Source organism: Nannospalax galili, unplaced genomic scaffold, assembly GCF_000622305.1.
Source record: "Nannospalax galili isolate Female #2095 unplaced genomic scaffold, S.galili_v1.0 scaffold542, whole genome shotgun sequence".
Taxonomy (NCBI): Eukaryota; Metazoa; Chordata; class Mammalia; order Rodentia; family Spalacidae; genus Nannospalax; species Nannospalax galili.
The window spans coordinates 542,231-561,137 of record NW_008349083.1 but is presented as its reverse complement, the minus strand read 5'-3'; the positions used below and the strand labels follow the sequence as shown (position 1 = coordinate 561,137).

Here is an 18,907-nt window from a genome sequence, read left to right as displayed (position 1 = left end):
AAGAATCAGAAAGGAAGTCATTTACAGAAGATACCTGAAAAGGGAAGTCACTGTAACCTAGAGACTCAATACAGTGTCACAGAATAGCTGTCACATTCCTGTGTTCTCAGAAATAGTCACACATGCTTGCAAGCGTGCACACAAGCTCAAGAATCAGAAAGGAAGTCATTTACAGAAGATACCTGAAAAGGGAAGTCACCGTAACCTAGAGACTCAGTACAGTGTCACAGAATAGCTGTCACATTCCTGTGTTCTCAGAAACAGTCACACATGCTTGCAAGCGTGCACGCAAACTCACACGCACACACACACACACACACACACACACACACACACACACACACTGTGACACCCAGATTCATTTTCAAATAATCCCTTTCCCCTTCAACCGCTAAGGAGAGTCTCATCATATCAGTGATTCTGAAATTTGGAGGCTCACCCTAGCTACTATGAATCCAGTGGGGGGGAAAGGCCTTATCCAACTTATTTATTTGTTTGTAGTTCCCATCCAAGATAAATCCAGAAATAAATTAGTGCATGCCTTGAGTGCACTCCAGGTTATAACCCACACACTTGTGTTCTCACACTACAGTAAGCACAAAACAACATAGATAAACAATAGATCTATTGTTGATAGATAAGTATGCCTTGCTTCCCCCTTTGTAAATTCATCTGCAGACACTGACAGAGGGAGAATACTAGGATGATGAGAACCTGAGGCCTCTCAATAATTGGTGGGTAGCAAATACTTTCACTAATCAGAAGCAATCAGGGCAAAATGGTAGATATTAAGCCCGGGGAATTGACATTCTAAACAGCAGAAAAGTACTTCTCTCTCTCTCTCTCTCTCTCTCTCTCTCTCTCTCTCTCTCTCTCTCTCTCTCTCTCTCTCTCTCTCTCTCTCTTTCTCTCTCTGTATGTGTATGATGTACATGCAGTGTCTGCAAACACCAGAAGAAGGCATCAGATTTCCAAGATGCAAACATAGGTGATGAAAGCTATCAGCCATCATAAAATGAATGTTGGCAATTGTTGAGTGTAAAAGAGAATATCTTTAACGTGTATTTGATTTCCAGTGATGGCGAAAAGCACAGAATATCTGAATTATCTGATTTTTGTTGTTATTGATGCTGCTTTTGAGACAGGATCTTCCTGTAGCTCCAGCTGACTTGGAATTTTCTACGAAGACCAGGCTGGCCTTGTTCTCTCAGAGATCCACCTGTCTCTGCCTCCAAAGTACGGGATCAAAGGTGCGTACCAGAACACCAGGTGAATTCTCTGATTTTAACTTATATAGCCATCCTTGGTTTTTCATCTTCTAAAGAGTAGAAAGTAAGGGTGAAGCAAGTCAGAAATAACCCCACATACCATGAAATTACCTAGTTATCTTGGTCGTCCGTGCTGGGACACGGAGTCAGTGAAATGCTGATACAGCATTTCTGGGGCCTTTCTTATCAATCAAAAAGTGACACTTAGCTCTGTGAGAAAAATAGCAACCATCTTTCTTAACTTGAAGCAGTTTCTCTCCAGGCCCTCATCAAGTGAAAAACTTCCCCCTAATCCTCAGTTAAGTTCCCACCCTGCTAGTTCCTGTTTCCTTTATGACTTACTTACGAGCTGAAATGTATTCTCAAGCACTTTCCTATTGACCTTATGTGACCAAAATCCAAGACAGAGCTCAAGGCCTATGGGAACTTGCGAAAGTGGGAAGGGAAGGTGTGGCTAAGCCTAGACACATGTAACACCACCGCCTCTATTGTTTGTTTCCTACATTATGTTCTAGTGACTCTGTCCAAATACCTGACAAGAAACAACTTAAATGGGGGAGGGTTTCTTTTGGCTCACAGTTTGAGAGTATAGTCCATCATGGTGGGGAAAGCAAGACAGCAGGAACTTGCAGCAGCTGGTCACACTGCATCCACAGTCAGGAAGTAGAGACAGATGAGTGGGACTCAGCTCACTTGTTCCTTTTTTCTCAATCTGGAAAACTAGCCCATGGAATGATGCTGCCCATATTCAGGGTCTTCCCTCCTGACGTAAACCTCTGTAGAAATGAACTCATCTACAAACCCAAAGGAGTGCCTCTTCAATGCCCTGGCTGTTTCTAAATTCAATCACGGTAACAGCTGAAATTAATTATCATACTCCCTGATCTCAGCTTTGATGGGAAATACAATATTTATATATTGATTATCTGGTGTGTTACAGTGCAGGAGGCTTAAGTGTGTTCTATGAATGGAAATAACCTGAGGCTCAGAGGTCAGGCATCAGATAAGTCCACAGGAGGCCATGGCCCATAGGCAGTGCAATGCTTTTTTCATCTTAATTTGGTTATGGACAACATTCTAAGCTCTGTGTCTCAAAAGCTAGGCTACATGCTTTGTCTATGCCAGCCAGTCTCATCTCTCTTCTATCACTGTCCTTTCCTGCCCTGGGGTCTTTGAATCGTGCCCCTTTCTCTTGATGCTTTGGGCCTTCACGCTTTTAACCTTCTTCAGATCTACTTCTTTCTAGAGGTTTCCTCACTGCACCCCTTTTTTGTTCAAGACTCAGCTCCCATGTTCCACTCCGAGACAGAGGTTCATCCTGTCCACTTTCACTGCAAACAGGGTCTATCTTCAGTGCTGGTGTCTGTCTCTTTACTCATTAGAGCCCTGGACACAAACTTCTCAAGGGCATAGACCACATTTTTTTTTGACAATTATGTCTCCATTATATGTATGATATATGTAGCCCTCAGTAAATGTTTCCTGCTGTCTGACTGGTAAGTTTTTTCATTCCTTCAAAGGGCAAGTTGAAGGGCTATCAACTATAAAAAGCTATTTAAATAATTGCTGTTTTCTCCATTGAGAGGAGGAAGGGAATTGCAAGTCAGAGCTTTTATGAACTTGGATATGGAGCCTTCTCTGCTTACCTTGGGAGGGAATACTCAAGAAGGGATTGCAGAACTTTAATGGCCCCAACCCATCAAGGACTCTCCTGATGCACCCAGCTAGAACTCCCAAGTTCATTTTCAGTACACATTATGTTCATACAATAGGAAGCAGTAACAGGGAACATTGACAATCGAGACTTCATAGTTCTTAGAAAGCTGAATCAGAGGCAGGATTGTAATTGGCAGAGCCAGGCTGGGCAAGGTATGGAAGAAATATAAGCTGTCCCTGGGACCTGGGGCTCCTTCTTCAGGTTGTCAGCCCTCACCACTGTGCATGAAGTCTTTTTTGTTTTCAGTTGAACTCGGCCTCACACCTGCTAGGCAATGTTAGGTAAGGGATTTACCACTGAACTATATCTTGATACTTTTAAGAACATTTTGTATTGTCTAGTGATCAGCTCAAACCTGTGCTTGGAACCCTTTTTGTCCTGCAAGACTCTTGGAAGTATGATGCAGGCTTTTTATGGTGAACAGGCTAGAATGTTGCACATTGGGTATTGATGCTGGATAGGCAAGGAGTTAGATGTGAGGTGACAGAGGAAAACTGCAGATGGATCTAGCAGCTGTGTCTGATGATGGTCAGAATGCAACTGTGCAGTTAAATAATCTTGAGCTGTAGTTAGGTTGTTCCTATGACAAAAGAACTAAGGTTTCATGGCATTTTCCACAGCAGTGTGCTAATGAAAGTCTGCATCCTCAAAAGAACTGACACCATTACAATATCCCTTGCACCGTGGCTTTGATGCTCCCTGACTTTGTGGGTTTTAGGGGATCATGGGAAAAAAATACTGTAAAAAGGGAGATCTAGTCCCTCGTGATTTGGAAGGGCAAAAGGGTCCCTTTACCCCATGAACACGCCAACAATCTCATAAATATTCATAAAAAATCTCTAAAATCCACAACAGAGAATTTACCCGGCTTTCCCCCCTTCCCCATCCCTTGCTGCCTTGGGGCAGCCAAGTCCAATCTCCCTTTGGAGTGTTTGCTTTGCTATGCTAAATACATGTCTGCTTAAACTGTCTATTTCTCTTGGTTGAATTATTTCCTTCGAGAACACAAGAACCGGAGACTGGTGACAGAGCTCAGTAGTTAAGAGCATGAGCTGTTCTTGTAGAAAACCTGGGATTGGCTCCCAGCACCCACATGGCAGCTAACAACTGTCTGTAACTCCAGTTCCAGGGGACTGGACACCTTCTTTTGACCGCTGCAGGCATTGCAGGACATGAGTGCACTTAACATACATGCTGGCAATATACTCATACACATAAAAAATAAAAATAATAAAATATTTTTTAAAAAATAACACAAGAACTTAGATACCCCCAAAACAGCATCTGATTGAGGGTTTTACATGTATTTTTAAGGGAGGTGATAGAATGCTGATGGCAATGTGTCTATAGAATGGAAACCCACAGCTTTTCATCATACATCTGTAACTGAGCTCTATGATCAGCTCACATTTTCTAAAGTGCATTGGGAGTCAGAACTTCTAATAAAGTCTACAATTATCTTGTACACAGCACAGTTGATTTTGCATGTGTGTGTATGAATCAGGATGTGTTAATTTGATAGATGCAAACATAGTTTACAACTTTTGGCATGTCATCAGTTTCTAACCTAGTATGGAGAGCCTCCTACCAAGTCTTCAAGAGGCTCTTGTGCATTGAGTTTTCCGCAGAATCAGTAGGTGAGGGCATTGAATCTATCTCATCAAAAGGAAGAATACAATCTTCTCGTTACTCACCAAACTAAGCTTTTCCCAGAACTCAGGTCCTTCTTCCATCTCTCTGAGGCTCGGTGGAATGTACCAAAAGCAAATATTGGCATATTCAGGCTGAGGATTTTAAAAAAGTAAATGTTTTATTACCTTAATATTCATCTTATCATGCAATTAAACAAACACTTCTTAAACTCTAGGCTGTCTCTTGAAGAGTTATCATGTGTGTATAACTTTTATAACACAGTGAGACTCTTACGGAGTCGGCAGCCATTCTGCTTGAATTCTGGCAACATTTACTGGAATTTTGAATTCTGTTTCTTGATTTTTCTACCTAGAGCCTTCTCTTTCCTCTACATAGAGGGTGGGTCCAGATTAGGAAAGAAAAATTCAGGAGCTGACCCAAGACAGAGCTGTCCAACAGTTAATGCCAAATGAACAAATACTTAAACACCTTGGTTCCTCCCTCTACAACTCTGAACTCTGGCCAGGGCTGTACAGTTCAACCAGAAAGCACCTGCTTAACATACTCAAGGACCTGGATTCAATACATACAAACACAAACACACACACACACACACACACACACACACACACACACACAAACACATATTCTAGAACAGGCTATATCCCAGCCATTAACACACAAATCTCTTTCATCACTGAAGCATAATGTACGCTATACCATGCCAAAGCCATCAGAAGATTGTACTTGATGACCAGCAGTGGGTATATTATGGGGTGGATTCACAAGTGAGCCACAGGTCATGGCACGCAGGAACAACTGCTGACAATACCCACCTTTCTCACTGACTGCTTAGCGCTGACAGGATTTGAAATGTTTCTGATTGTTTCCCACTACAAATACGGTTTGTAGATAATAATGTGTTCACAGTTCTCAGTAGCCCTCAGGACGGTGCTGCAGTCCCACTATAATGCTTCCAGTACTTCAGAAAGAAGGAATAGCTATCCTCTCCTGTCTCAGCTCAAGATTGGTACTATACAGGGTTCTGATGCCACTGAATTCTAAATCAGCAATGAGCGCCCAGGAACATGTCCAGATCTACAAGATAACTTCTTAACTTCTCAGTCCACTAGCCTTCTCACTGGATTTAATAAAGAAAGAGCTACAGATCTTTAAACTACAGAGTAGTTAAAAAACTGAAGTCCTGTGTTATTTAATTCAATTTTCACAAACATTTATCATGAGACTAACATAATTTTATAAAATAAAATCTATACGATTTACCTTTGGATTTCTGATTTATAATTGATTCGGTTTCTCTAGATAGAATGTGCTGAGCTTCCAAATCCTTTGAGCATCCTTAAAGAATAAATCTTTTTAAAATAGAGTAGCTATCACAATTAGAAAGTGGAAGAAAAATATAGTTTGCTGTCACTGAATTTTAGGAATCTGTCTTTAATTTTTTTATTTTTATGTATATGAATGTTTTGCCTGCATGCACGTGTGTCATGTGTGCAATGCCTGTCAAGGTCAGAAAAGGGCATTGGATTTCTGGAAGTAGAGTTACAGATGGTTGTTAGTTACCATGTGGGTGATGGGAACTGAACCTGGGTTCTCTGTAAGAGTACCTAGCCATCTGAACAGCTGAGCCATCTCTCCAGCCCTGAGAATCTGTCTTTAAATCAAAATGCCACCCCCCCATACCACTAATGTCAGTTACACATGTATTGGCTTTCAGCTCTAATTCTACACTTTTATGATGCTCTGAAATCATGTTGCCTAGTCTGCTTTTGTGCTTTGTTTTTGGTGGGTGCTAGAGAAATGTTTAAAAGAAAAGAGGTCATTCTTCCTGATGTGGTATGTACCCATGGGGCCAGAGCAAATCTGAGGTTCTTTTTCAATAGCTGTGTGTGTCCAGATGCAAATAGACACTGCCTTAGGGGCATCTCAGGAAACTGACAGCTCTGTTTTCTAACATATGCTTTCTAGGCAGTTTCTAGGTATGGGGAGTACCAGCCCGGCACCTTGCCTGCATGACTGCTCTGGCGTCCCCTGTGGGTAGCCTGCAGCCACGGCCAAGCTATGGCTTCTCCAGGAAGACAGCTTCCCTCAGGACAAAAGAGATAGGGTTCTAGAGAATCTTGTCCAAGTGACATCTCAGTGAATTTCCCGCCATCCTGTCAGCCATAGCCACACTCTTTCCAAAGAGATCTGGCTCTCATTCCAGCGAGGAAGTGGCCTCATCTTCAGGAGAAAAGATGGTGATTCTGTATGTCAGCTCTTTCTCTATGATTTTAGGGTTCTCTTTCTTATAATACAATCTCTCATGTCTCTGGGTCTCTATTAATAATTTTATATACATATGTACAGTGTGTGTGAATATGGATAGATTTCTGTTTGCACATATGTATATATATATACAACAATATCTGTCATCTATCATCATCTATCTATTATCCGTCTATCCATCATCATCCCCATCTATTATCTATCTATCTATCCATTTGTTTTCTATTTATCAATCTATCTTTCCAATTTCATGTAACTGGGCATTTTTTTCCAGTTTCTAGATGGACCCTAATACATCAACAATTTTAAGTCATTTTCATTTGCATGAGAATATTACAAAAGATTTCACAACAGCTTTATCTGCCATGGCAGACCCTTTATGTCTCAAGTTAGGCCCTAGGCCTTTTAAGTTTATTGCCTTGTGTAAGTTTCTGTCTGTTCATATATTTCGATAATCACATATCTGTGACTTCCTTTTGCCCAAGTGCTCTCCCCTTGAACGGCCTGGTGCAGTGCTATGGCATTTGATAGAGTTTAAAGCCCTTCTGACACTTTAGCGGAGGAAATTTGATTTTCCATTTGGTTGTATAAATTCATGTTAGTCATTTCCAAACTGACTCACTTGAAAAAAGTCTTTGGATGTTCATAAAGAACATATTACATACTTGAGTTCTCTTTTCCTACTTCTTTCACTCTGTAGCTTGTATTTCATACAATGACTTCTGTAAGAGGCTTCAAAGCAGTAATAACTATTTTCAGAGCACAGTCATGCAGACACCACTTTCTTTTAATCCCCTTTATATCTGGAAGTGTGACCTTTGGGCACATTGGGAACACACTCAGTCAATGTGCTCTAAAAACCATAAAATGTAGAAGACATAAAAAGAAAACAGTGTCTGGTGGAGAGTACAAAAAAAGCCCTAGAAACAAGTACATTGTCATAATCTTTTAGATGACATTAAAGATACCAACAAATCTATTCTGATTTTCAAACAGAAGGAAATATAGATAAGTTGATGCCAATTCTAAGAAAGGTCATTGGCAAATACATTTAGTGACCACCAAGAGTTATCAATAGTCTGCTTTGTATACAACAAAGTCATCCCTGCTTTTTATAATATCAGTAGATCAGAGTAGCAGTAATCCAAAAGATATAGTATGATGTGTCTTAATAAATGTAAGTGCAGACTCTTAGCACATAGATTCAAATATTCAATCATATAACTATAGAATAAAGGAAAACTGTTGTGGTATATTTTTTAATTATTTATTGATTGACTTTTCTGTGTATGAGTGTTATGCCTGCATGTATGTAAGTGAACCTGTGTCATGCAATGCCTGAGGAGGTCAGAAGAGGGCGTCAGATCCCCTGGAACTAGAGTAACAGTTTTTAGCTTCCATGTAGGTGATGGGATTTGAACCCAGGTCTTCTGCAAGAGCAGTGTTCATAACAGCTGAACCATCTCTCCAGCCCCAAGGTATGGTAGATTTTTAACGACTTCATGTTCTTTGGTTTTAAAATCAAGATTGTAGTACTGAAAACATTTAGTGATGGCAGCAGGTATAAAATCTAGGGTTTGGATCCTCAATAATATGGATTGGAATTCCAAACTCACTAGGTCTTGTATGTTGGTGTGTGTGTGTGTGTATGTGTGTGTGTGTGTGTGTGTGTGTGTGTGTGTGTGCACTCCAGAGATCAAAGTCATTCCTCAGGCACCTTCCACTTTTTGTTTGAGACAAGGTCTCTCACTGGCCTGGAGCTCACCAAGTAGTCTAGGTTTACTGGCCAGTAAGTCCCAGGGATCCATCTGTCTACTTCTCTCCAGTGCTCAGATTACAATATGCACCACCGGATCCAACTTTTTTTGCGTGGATTCTGAGATTCAAACTCAGATCTATTTGCTTGTTTATTAAGCATGTTACTGACTGAACCATTTTCCCAGTCCCTCAGCCAGGTCTTGGCTTGAACAAATGCCACATGTTCTGGGTCTCTACTTCCTAAACTGTACTGTGGAGGATGATTTGTCTGCACCACAGGACTGGCTGGATGAACAAAAAGAGAATTTGTTTCCAGTGTTTGGAACCATATCTGCCACACAGCAGGCACTCTGTGAGGTTAATGACTATTCCTTGGGGTCATCCTGGTAGACAGAGATGTCCTTTTCAAGTGAACGAAGAGCTTCACTTAAAATCTATATTAGCTAGAACATATCACTATGTTCATTCTGGGTAGTATATATGAAGGGGAATTCTAAAATCTATAGGGTATTTAAAGAAGACCAACCAAAGTGTTCACCATCATAAGCAGAATTTTCTGTCATAAATCCTGGAGTAGACATTACGATAAGAAAATGACTTTTGCAATATACTTGAGCCCAGAAACTGAGAGACTTGTAAAGGATCAGGGTGAAGTGACCAACATGCAATGGATGAGCATTATCAATTAGAAGATTCTCATAATATAATAAATATCTCTGGTAAATGCATAGTGGACTAGTGGAAGTCAGTATCTTCAGAGGACTGGAAAATCATGGGAATGGTAGAAGGCAGAGTTTAATAGAGAGCAGTGAGAAATGGAAATGAAGTTTGTTTTACAGTGGGTATTCATGTGCCGTGCTTGGGGAGGGGGTCTTGACTTGGTTAGAGGCAGTGCAGAGTCACAGTACAACGGTACCCTAGCTACAACTTTCATTTCAGAAAAGACATTCAAGCTGCATTGTGAAGGAGGTGGGTTGAAGAGGTCTTAGACTAGAAGTGGAAGATTGCCAACCTGAGGAGCGATGGGCTCCTGAACCAAGATGGCAGCTTTGGGAAAGAAGACTAAACAGGTAAAGAGAAAGAAAAGGAAACAGAGAAAAGTGACATCAAGAGTTTTGCTTGGAATAATCATGGTTCTAATAACTCAAATAAGAACATAGACTTTTGGCAAGAAAAAGAATGGCTAAACTTCAGCTTCAGTGAGAGGCCTGTGGACTTTAGGTGAAAGTACAGGATAACCATATGCAAAAAAGAACATGTCAAAGATGGAGTCAAATAGTATGAAAATCGATAGCAGAATTAGATACTAAGCATTCTTTAGAACAGAAGAAAGGGTCCAGCACAACAGTAGAGAATATTCAAAAGGGTATTTGAATAAAGATACCTTCACACAGAGTCTAAGAAGAAAAAAACCACATGGAGAAAAGAATGAGGGAAGTAGTTCAAAGCAACTATGACAAGAGAGAATTTCAAGATGCAGGGGGTAACTGTGTAAACTATCACAGAAATCCAAGAATTGACTGTGATGTGCTAGATTTTAGCAAGGAAGAGGCTGTTGTGATCTCATAAAGCTATCTAATGAGATAAGTGATATAAGATAAGTGTGAGCTTTAATGGCTAAACATGAGCAGTCAGAGTTACCCAGAAGAGGGATGAACCAGTCAACTCTTTACAACAGGAAGTTGTGCATGCACAGGTTGGCATCTGTTACTGGGGCTGGTGAGGCTTCCTGCTAAGCACAGGAGGTCAATTAGATGCCCTTAAAGATTCTTCATGAGTCTGAAAGTCTATGAATCCCAATAACACTTCCTAATGTAGAACTCAGGAAAAGGAAAACAAAACAGTGAATAATTCACACTTGTCCACAAGAACAAAATGAAGTGTGTGAATGATAATCTAAGTAGTACTATACCTCTAGGAAAATAACTATCAGAGTTAGACCCCAAACAGAAAAAATAACAGAGTTATGATTTTCGGGAAACTATGAATAATGCGGAATTCATTTGAAAGATGACTTTCAATCATCTTCAAGAAGATAGGCGTTACTTTCGCTCTTTTCAGAAAAGATATTCAAGTATCGGGTACTTTGTTTTATTGTGTTCATTTACAATTTTCAGTGTTGTACTCAATATTCTTACTGTTATGTCTCTCTCTCTCCCTCCCCCCCCCCACTATCTTGGCATTTACATGTGAAATTCCAGTTCTAATTCTAATTCTACTTTATTTCTTGACACAAAACCAAGGGAGAAGAGGTTAATGCTAATCACATATAAAATTATTTACATCAGGGGCTGGGCTGCAGCTCAGTGATGGAGTTTGTTGTGCCTGTGTGTGGTTGCAAATCAATCCTCAGAGCCAGTAATGAAAACAAAAACTCAAATTTTATAGTAGAAATTCTGGCAGGTTAGATAGGAAGCCACCTTCACTGCAGGAGCCAGCTGGTTCCTGTAGGGAAAGAACATGCATAGACAGAGCTGGAGAGATGGATCAGGTGTTAAGAGCATTGACTGCTCTTGCAGAGGACTCAAGTTCACCGTAACTCTAGTTCTCAGAGATACGATGCCTTCTTCTGACCTCTACAGGAATTGTGTGCATGTGGTGCATTTACATGTCTCTAGACAAAGCAGTCATACAAATAAAAGAAAAATACATTTAATTAAAAAAAAATAATAAAGTTTAAAAAATATCCAGGGCCAAAGGCTGCCTAATAATTAAAACCTAACTTTCCTCACAACGATATGAATATAATTCTCTAAAGATGGTGCTAAAAGTCTCCTCCTTTGTTTTGTCTAAGCCTTTAGGAAGACGTTGCCTATAACTTCGAAAGTCTCTTCCGTTTTCCTCAACAGTTTTACTCTCACTCCTATCAACAGTCCATGCATCCAAGGTACACACATTTCCAAAAGTGCTGTAGGTCTCATTGCCACAGAAAATGAGGCAACTCAAATTTGGGAAAATAAAGAGGCAATCCAGACTCAGACATCAAATATGACTCAAACTCAACTTAAGCCAACAATGCAACTGTTGCTTTTCTTGTATATGTACAGATACTCAGCTCAAGATACGGAGCCAGCCTAGCAATCCAAAGAAGATGAGGTACGCTCACACAATGGAATTGCATTCATCTGTAAAGCAGAATGAAATGATGACATTTGCACAAAAATGGATAGAACTAGAAATCATTATGGTAAGTGAAATAAGCCAGACTCAGAAACATAGGTTTCCAACACTTTCTTTCATATGTGGGACACAATTAAATACATTTATATAATTAAATGTTAAAATATAATATGATACATACACATATATGTGTGCCATGAAAGTAGAAAAGGGACTGTGAGAGGAGAAGAGATCTAAAGGGTGATGACTAATCTTGTTCTCAACCTGACATACCTGGGAAGAGGGAACCTCAGTTGAGGAATTTCTCCCACCAGAACAGCCTGGGGGCACGTCTGTGAGGCATTTTTTCAACTGTTAATTGATGTAGGAGAGCCCAGCCCACTGCAGGCAGTGCCACCCTGGGAGGGTGGGCCTGGGCTATAAAGAAAGGTAGCTGAGCAAGCCAGTAAGCATCATTCCTCCATGTTCTGCTTCAGCTCCTGTCTCAAGCTTCCTGTCTTGAGTTCCTGAATTGACTTCCCTTGATGATGGACTGTGAGCTGTAAGCCAAATAAACCCTTTTCTTCCAAGTTTCTTTTGGTCGTGGTGTTTATCACAGTAACAAGCAAACTAGGACAGAAGGGGAGGAGAGGTCACCAAGATAGAGTAATGGAGGATATGTGATGGAAAAAAAAAAAAAAAACAGGAGGGGCTGGCTGTATGGGAGGGAGGGGACCATCAAGAGAGAGGAAGGGAAGAGGAGAGGATGGGAAGAGTGACTCAGAACAGCCATACTAAAGAATATGTATTAAAAGGTCACAATGAAACCCATTACTTTGTATAATAACTAAAAAAGTTAACAAAAGAAAGTTAAAAAAATCAAGAGAGCAGACATTCTAATGCAGTTCTTACAGTACTGTCATGGCTAACAAAATTATCGATAACTTCTTATTAAATAGCTAAATTTCCCTGTTGAGAATCTCCTAGCTATTCTAAAACTTACTTTTTATAGTTGACTTGTTCAGATTGGGATTCCAACTAGTTCTGAAGGCTACATGTGGCTGATACTCCTCTTAAGATTCTCTGAACACTAAAAGAAGTTTCAACATGTCTTGATGTCACTCACCTGCTGAAGAACCAGGTTCCCCATCTCAAAGCATGTTCCAGATTCTAAATTTACTCTCTTGGTTCTTTACAGTATTACTAGAAACTTGTTTCATGGTGGCTGTGCATATTCCTCTACATCTGCAGCTTTCAGGAACCCTGGAGTTCTAGAACATTCTCGAGGGATGCCTTCCTTGTCAGTGGTTGTGGGAGAATCAGGCTCTGTATTCTCTCAGCAGCATTTCCCACACTTGCCTGGGGATCATCACTGTGCCCCACTTGGGCCGCTGCCTCGCTCTCCCTGTGTTTCCTTTACTCTTCCTTGTCCCCTAACTCCCTGTCCCTACACATACCTCTCGTCTCATGTCCTCTAGTAGTATCCTTTAAAATTTGACTCATCTTCTTAAAACCACTCCAGTAACTGCACTTGATAAGTCAACACTTTACTTTGATCTAATTGACTCTGCTGATGACGTCTCTGCCCCTCTCCAACCCCATCACCAATTGCAGGCCTTCTTGTTGAAGATACCTTGATACCTCCCCTGGGATTAAAAGCATAGCACTGTGACTCTGCCTCTCAGGCCTCTTCCTCCAACATCTGTGGCTTCCAGTGGAACATCCCTCAGCTCAAAGCTAAGCTTAAGAATTGTCACCTTGACTAGCCGAACCAAGCAAGTCCTAGCACTCATTTCAGAATTTCTTTGTGTACACTTGTATATGTACATGTGTGTAGAGGTCAGAGGCCAACCTTATCTGTCACTCCTTAGATATTGTCCACCTTGTTTTGTGAGACAGGCTCTCTCTTGGCCTAGAACCCACCAAGTAAACTAAGGTAGCTGGTCATCAAGCCAGGGATCTGCCTATCTCTGCTTCCTCAGAGCTGGGATCGCAAGCACTCACCAACAAACCTACTATTTTAAAATGTACGTTATGGGGTTGAACTCAGGTCTTTGTGCTTGGAAGGCAAGCATTTACAGACTGAGTTTTCTCCCCAGCCCTAGTTACTAATATTTCCATTACATCAGTTACCACATTGATAACTTTATGTTCATACTAGATTATGTCTTGTGTGCCTTTTTCTCTTTCTTTTGTGAAGGCTCACTTCCTGAATTTTCTGCTATGTCAACTTGTTCATTTATTCCTTTTTAATTCCTGTTGGAATGTAAGCACCACAGAGCAGGGAACCTCTCTTTGCTTCAGATATCTCCACAGGCAACAACTGTGCTGGCACATGCTAGTGTCCCACGTTATCTTGTTGAATTAAAGATGAGCAAAGATTAGTCAGGCTTCTTATACATAGTACAAGTGCCTACGATGTAATTGCTAAGTGGTTTTACATTAGGTTAAAAACTGCTCTAAGATATATGATATCACAAAGTCTGAGGCAACCTTATACTTTCTCATTTTTAAAAGTCAGAATGAAATAGGGACTGGAGAGACGGCTCATTGATTAAGAGCGTATACTGCTCTTGCAGAGGACCCAAGTTCTCTTCCCAACACCCATGTCAAACAGCCTAAAACTCCAGTTCCAGGGGAATCTCTTGCTATCACCTTCTGACCTCCACAGGCAGCTCCATTCCTCTTCATATACCTCACGGACCTCCACCCACCCCCCCAACACACACATACGTATTTCTTTTTAATCTAGAATGAAGCAGGCTTTGGGGACTAGGGAGATGAGGCAAAAAGCACTTGCTCAGCAAACATGAGGCATTCAACCCTAGCACTCAGGCAAAATGCCAGGTGTGGCTGCACATGCCTGTAACCCCAGCATTGCAGGGCAGGATCAAGTAGATTCTGAGAGCTTTATAGCCAGACAGCCTAGCTGAAAAGTTGAGCTTGTAGTTCTGCAAGAGACCCTGTCTCAGGGGAATAAGGTAGAGAGTGATAGGGGAAGGTACCCAGTGTCTTGCTATGGCTTCCACCTATGCATGCACCCACTCACATACATGAATCACACAGAAAACTCACACACACACACACACACACAGATGTACCACACACACAGACATACCCATGCACACAAACAGGGTCCTTCCCATTTTCTTACTGGATATTTTAGAAAAAACATTTTTCATCTTTGGAACCACCTGGTTTCTAATCCACAGCAAACAGTCCAACATCTACAACAAAATAGCTTATTTTCCCATTGCTCCAAAGCTAATATGCTCTCATTATTTCATAAAAAGAGAAAGTGTATGCATACTTTACATTCCTTTAATTGATTCTGCAGCAATACGCTGCAGTTGTGAATTTGCAGTACAATCATTATGCGATTTATATATCAAGATAGAGGTCATAATTTATTCAGCATTATCCCTGGTAATTATTATTGAACATTTTAATTTTCAACACTTAAAGGCAAGTACATTCCCTGTGAATCCAACAAAGGGAAAAAAAAAAAACCTACTCACTAATACAGTAAATTAGCATAATGGACTTTATGAATTAAGCTAATGACTTGTTTCTCAAGCCTGCAACACAAAAACCAACGAAATATAACAGATTAAAAAATTACCACCTTCGTCACTGTTGACTGACAAAATCAGATGCACAATTCCACAATTACTTACTTCCATCAGTAACTTGAAGCCTTCTCTCTTCTTGATTTCCTCTACCAGGTACCTAAAATTAAAAATAACATTGTTTTAGAATAGTAACCTTCATAATCTGCAATCCTAAAACACCATGAATGTGACTCCCATAACACAAAGCTACTACTTCTAGTGTAGAAATGAGGTGTAGGTCTAGGAGGTACAGGCAAGGATACAGGACAGGCAGAGCTACTGATTTAAAGAGATGCTTCTGAGCCTAAGACTATCCTCTGGACCTCAGTAAAAAGAAATACAGATGAGGTTTATCTCATAGGCTAACATGACCTTTTAACCCTAGTAAGAAATCCAAATAGACTGATCCACATCTCTGAACATATGGGTTTCCTATCATGGGGGTTTGGCATAGATACTTAGATGGCTTTGTTAGATTAGAGAGTAAGTTTCTTGTGCGTCATCTTCACTTGTGTTTTAAATTTAAGATCAAAATCATCTTTCCCACAGCTAGAACAGAGGAAAAGAGGACCGATAATCAGTATCATGTCCAAAATAAGTGGGGTTGTAGATGTTGATAGAGCATCTGTGACAAGAGCAGCAGCATGCCATAAAGGAAGGGCTCAGATGGCAAGATAAGGGACATGGTCGGAGAAAGAACAAAATGGTTTGGGAATTCAAAGTGAAACTTCACTGACTGACTCTTCTCCTCCAGCTTGGTTTTTATCCACATTTGAAAAAAGCTTCAAGTATTTGACCTTGAAATCTAATATTTGATCATGAGCCTAAAAAGAGTTCACAATGCTTGAACCCTGGATTTTGGGGTCAAATGTGAGGAAATGTGCAGAAATTGCAAGGAAAATGTTTGCCCAAGATTTCCTGTAATATATAACAACAACGACAACAACAACAACAACAAGAACAACAACAGCAACAACAATAAAGAAGAATCAAAGAAGACAACACACTCACCAGTAAGAACTGGCTTCAAAACAGTTTTGTCACATACCCATGGTACCACCACCATGCTAGTAAACTCTATATACCCAATTAAGTCTTGCTAATCCCTCCTCATAAAAAACTGTTGTCCTTGAATCTTACCCATGACCTGAGAAACCCAACAAATGCAATCTGTTTTTCTAGTTTGGAATTTCCACAGAAAAGGAAGTAAACTCTAAAAATCACAGAAAAGGGGAAATTTTAATCATTACATTATTTTCTATAGTCTGTTCTAGAATTATACAATGTATTAGTTTGTAAGATTCAGTACCTTTCCCCCAAATTTATTTATATAGTTTTTCCATAAGGATAACTTTGCATATAGACATCATCTCTGAAATATGCAAAATCTTACAAAAATTCTATCATGATTAAGTAGTAATACAAATCCTTCATTTTGAGCAGCTCTATTGTAAACACAAATACACACAGAGATTCACAAAGTGATTGAAGCTCTACACTTCCCTGAGTATTTTTTCAGGAGATGTTATAAAGTATCTACAAAGTCTTGGAATCTTTAGCAAACTACCTAACTTGAAAAACATCAACAAAAAGAGATTCCTGTCATTAATAAGAATCAGAAAAGGTGCTTAAGATCAATAGTATTCAAAGAAATGGAAACAGCAGGATTAAACTATGTTCCTCACAAGGTGTTGGAAACAAGACATCAGGATTACTGAGAAGGTGGTAGAAATCTGTTACAAATTCCATCTCCTCTCTTCTGACTGAGGAAACCACTTTTATGATAGTCTGTTAGTAAATAAATTAATAGTAAGGATACACAGAGTGATAAATATAGCATTTGTACTATATATATGTTTGTGTGTATATGTGTTATTACATCTAAAGCTCTTTCTATGTGTATTCTCGACACAATACTCAGAAGCAAGGTCCCTGTCCAGAAATGGAGAATGGTAGAATAAAGTATTGCTGAATGACCCAATGTCACATATGACATAACTATTAAAATGAGCGGACTCTACCTCCTTTCAAGGCCCAGGGTGTGTAGGACATATAAATAAAATATATAGCAGCAAGCTATTGAGAAACATTGATAATTTTTTCATTTTATACACACACACACATATATATATATATATATATTTTAAAGTTCAGCAAGGGGAGGTGACTCATGCTTTTAATCCTGGTACTCATGAGACAGAGGAAGATGGATCTTGGTGAGATGGAGACAAGCCAGGTCTACACAGCAAGTTCCAGGCCAGCTGGGTCGATAGGGAGACCCCGTCTCTAATTAATTAATTAATTTAAAAGGTAAGCTAAAATTGGGGTTGGAGAGATGTCTCAGCAGTTAAGAGCATTTGTTACACAACTATGAGGACTGGAGTTCATGTCCCAAAACCCATGTAAGAAGATAAGCACGATCCTGTGCATGCCTGGAACTCCAGCTCCAAGGTGGGCAGACAGGAGGATCACTGGGGCTTGCTGGCTTGCAGCCTAGCTGAGAAACTGATATCCTAGTAGTGTTCATGGAGAGACCTTGCCTCAAAGAAGTGGGCTGAGGGTAGAAAAGGACTCCCAACATCCTCTAGTGGCCTCTGTGTGCACACGTAGGCACATATGCTCCCCTGATATGCTTATACACTCACAGAGACACATACATTCACATTAAGTAAATAAGTAAACAGATAAATAATAAAAATCTATTTTAAAAAGAAAGCAAAATAACCTCCATCCACATGATTCTCATGCACCTATGAGCACAGAGCAAAGTGTTAAGGGAGGCTTCACACACTGTTCAAGCTTGTTTACTTGAGGGAGGCAGAAAGAGAATGCAGTGGGGCTTAGGACTCACTCTGCTCCTTGTCTGCCTCTGTGCAAAGTTCCATAGGTGCAGTTCTTTGCCTAACTCCTTAAAAATAACTTGGAAGAAAAATGTAAAGCCTAGCATAAAACAGACATATACAACCTCTATCTACAGAAGGGAAGATTTGAGAATCACCCCTTATCTCACCCCCTGAGGCATAGATGTACAGGCAATAGATTACACTCATAACATGAACTATTGTTGCATCTGACATAAGCCTCCAGTGTTTTGAGACTCTGACCAATGCTTACTCAGATACCTGAGTCACTCAGGCTAGAACTTCCTAATGGGCTTCTGATCAACACTTCGAGTTTAGGAAAACCCCTCAGGTTTCCTGGGACCACCTCAGCTTCCTCATGCATATAATGGAGGTGAGGAACGAAATTGGGAAAACCCTCGTCTGAATGATTATGAGTGTTTGAAGTTTACTCTACCTTTGGGCTCAATTTAAACTACTCCTGTCACACTAGCCAGAGCTGCTTCTAGAAGAAAGGCCTCCCAAAACCAAGAGAATCGTGTCAGTTAAAACTCTGCTTTGGGGGATGGAGAGATGGCTCAGTGGTCAAGAGCACTGACCTCTCTTGCAGAGGATCTGGGCTCTGTTCCCAGCACTCACATGGTGGCTAACAACTATCCTTAGTTATAGTTCTAGGGGCTCTAACACCCTCCT

General features: G+C 40.3%; 1 protein-coding gene across 3 annotated transcripts in view; it reads right to left on the bottom strand.

The window, feature by feature from the left end:
- Gadl1 (glutamate decarboxylase like 1) overlaps positions 1 to 18,907 on the bottom strand; it is a 172,767-nt gene that overhangs the window by 56,999 nt on the left and 96,861 nt on the right. For all 3 annotated transcript variants that reach the window (XM_008846468.3, XM_029570086.1, XM_029570087.1), the window contains exons 12-13: positions 15,441 to 15,492; positions 4,680 to 4,769 (exon numbers count right to left, since the gene is read on the bottom strand). In XM_008846468.3, the coding sequence (XP_008844690.1) occupies positions 4,680 to 4,769; positions 15,441 to 15,492 (142 nt within the window). The remainder of the gene's footprint in view (positions 1 to 4,679; positions 4,770 to 15,440; positions 15,493 to 18,907) is intronic.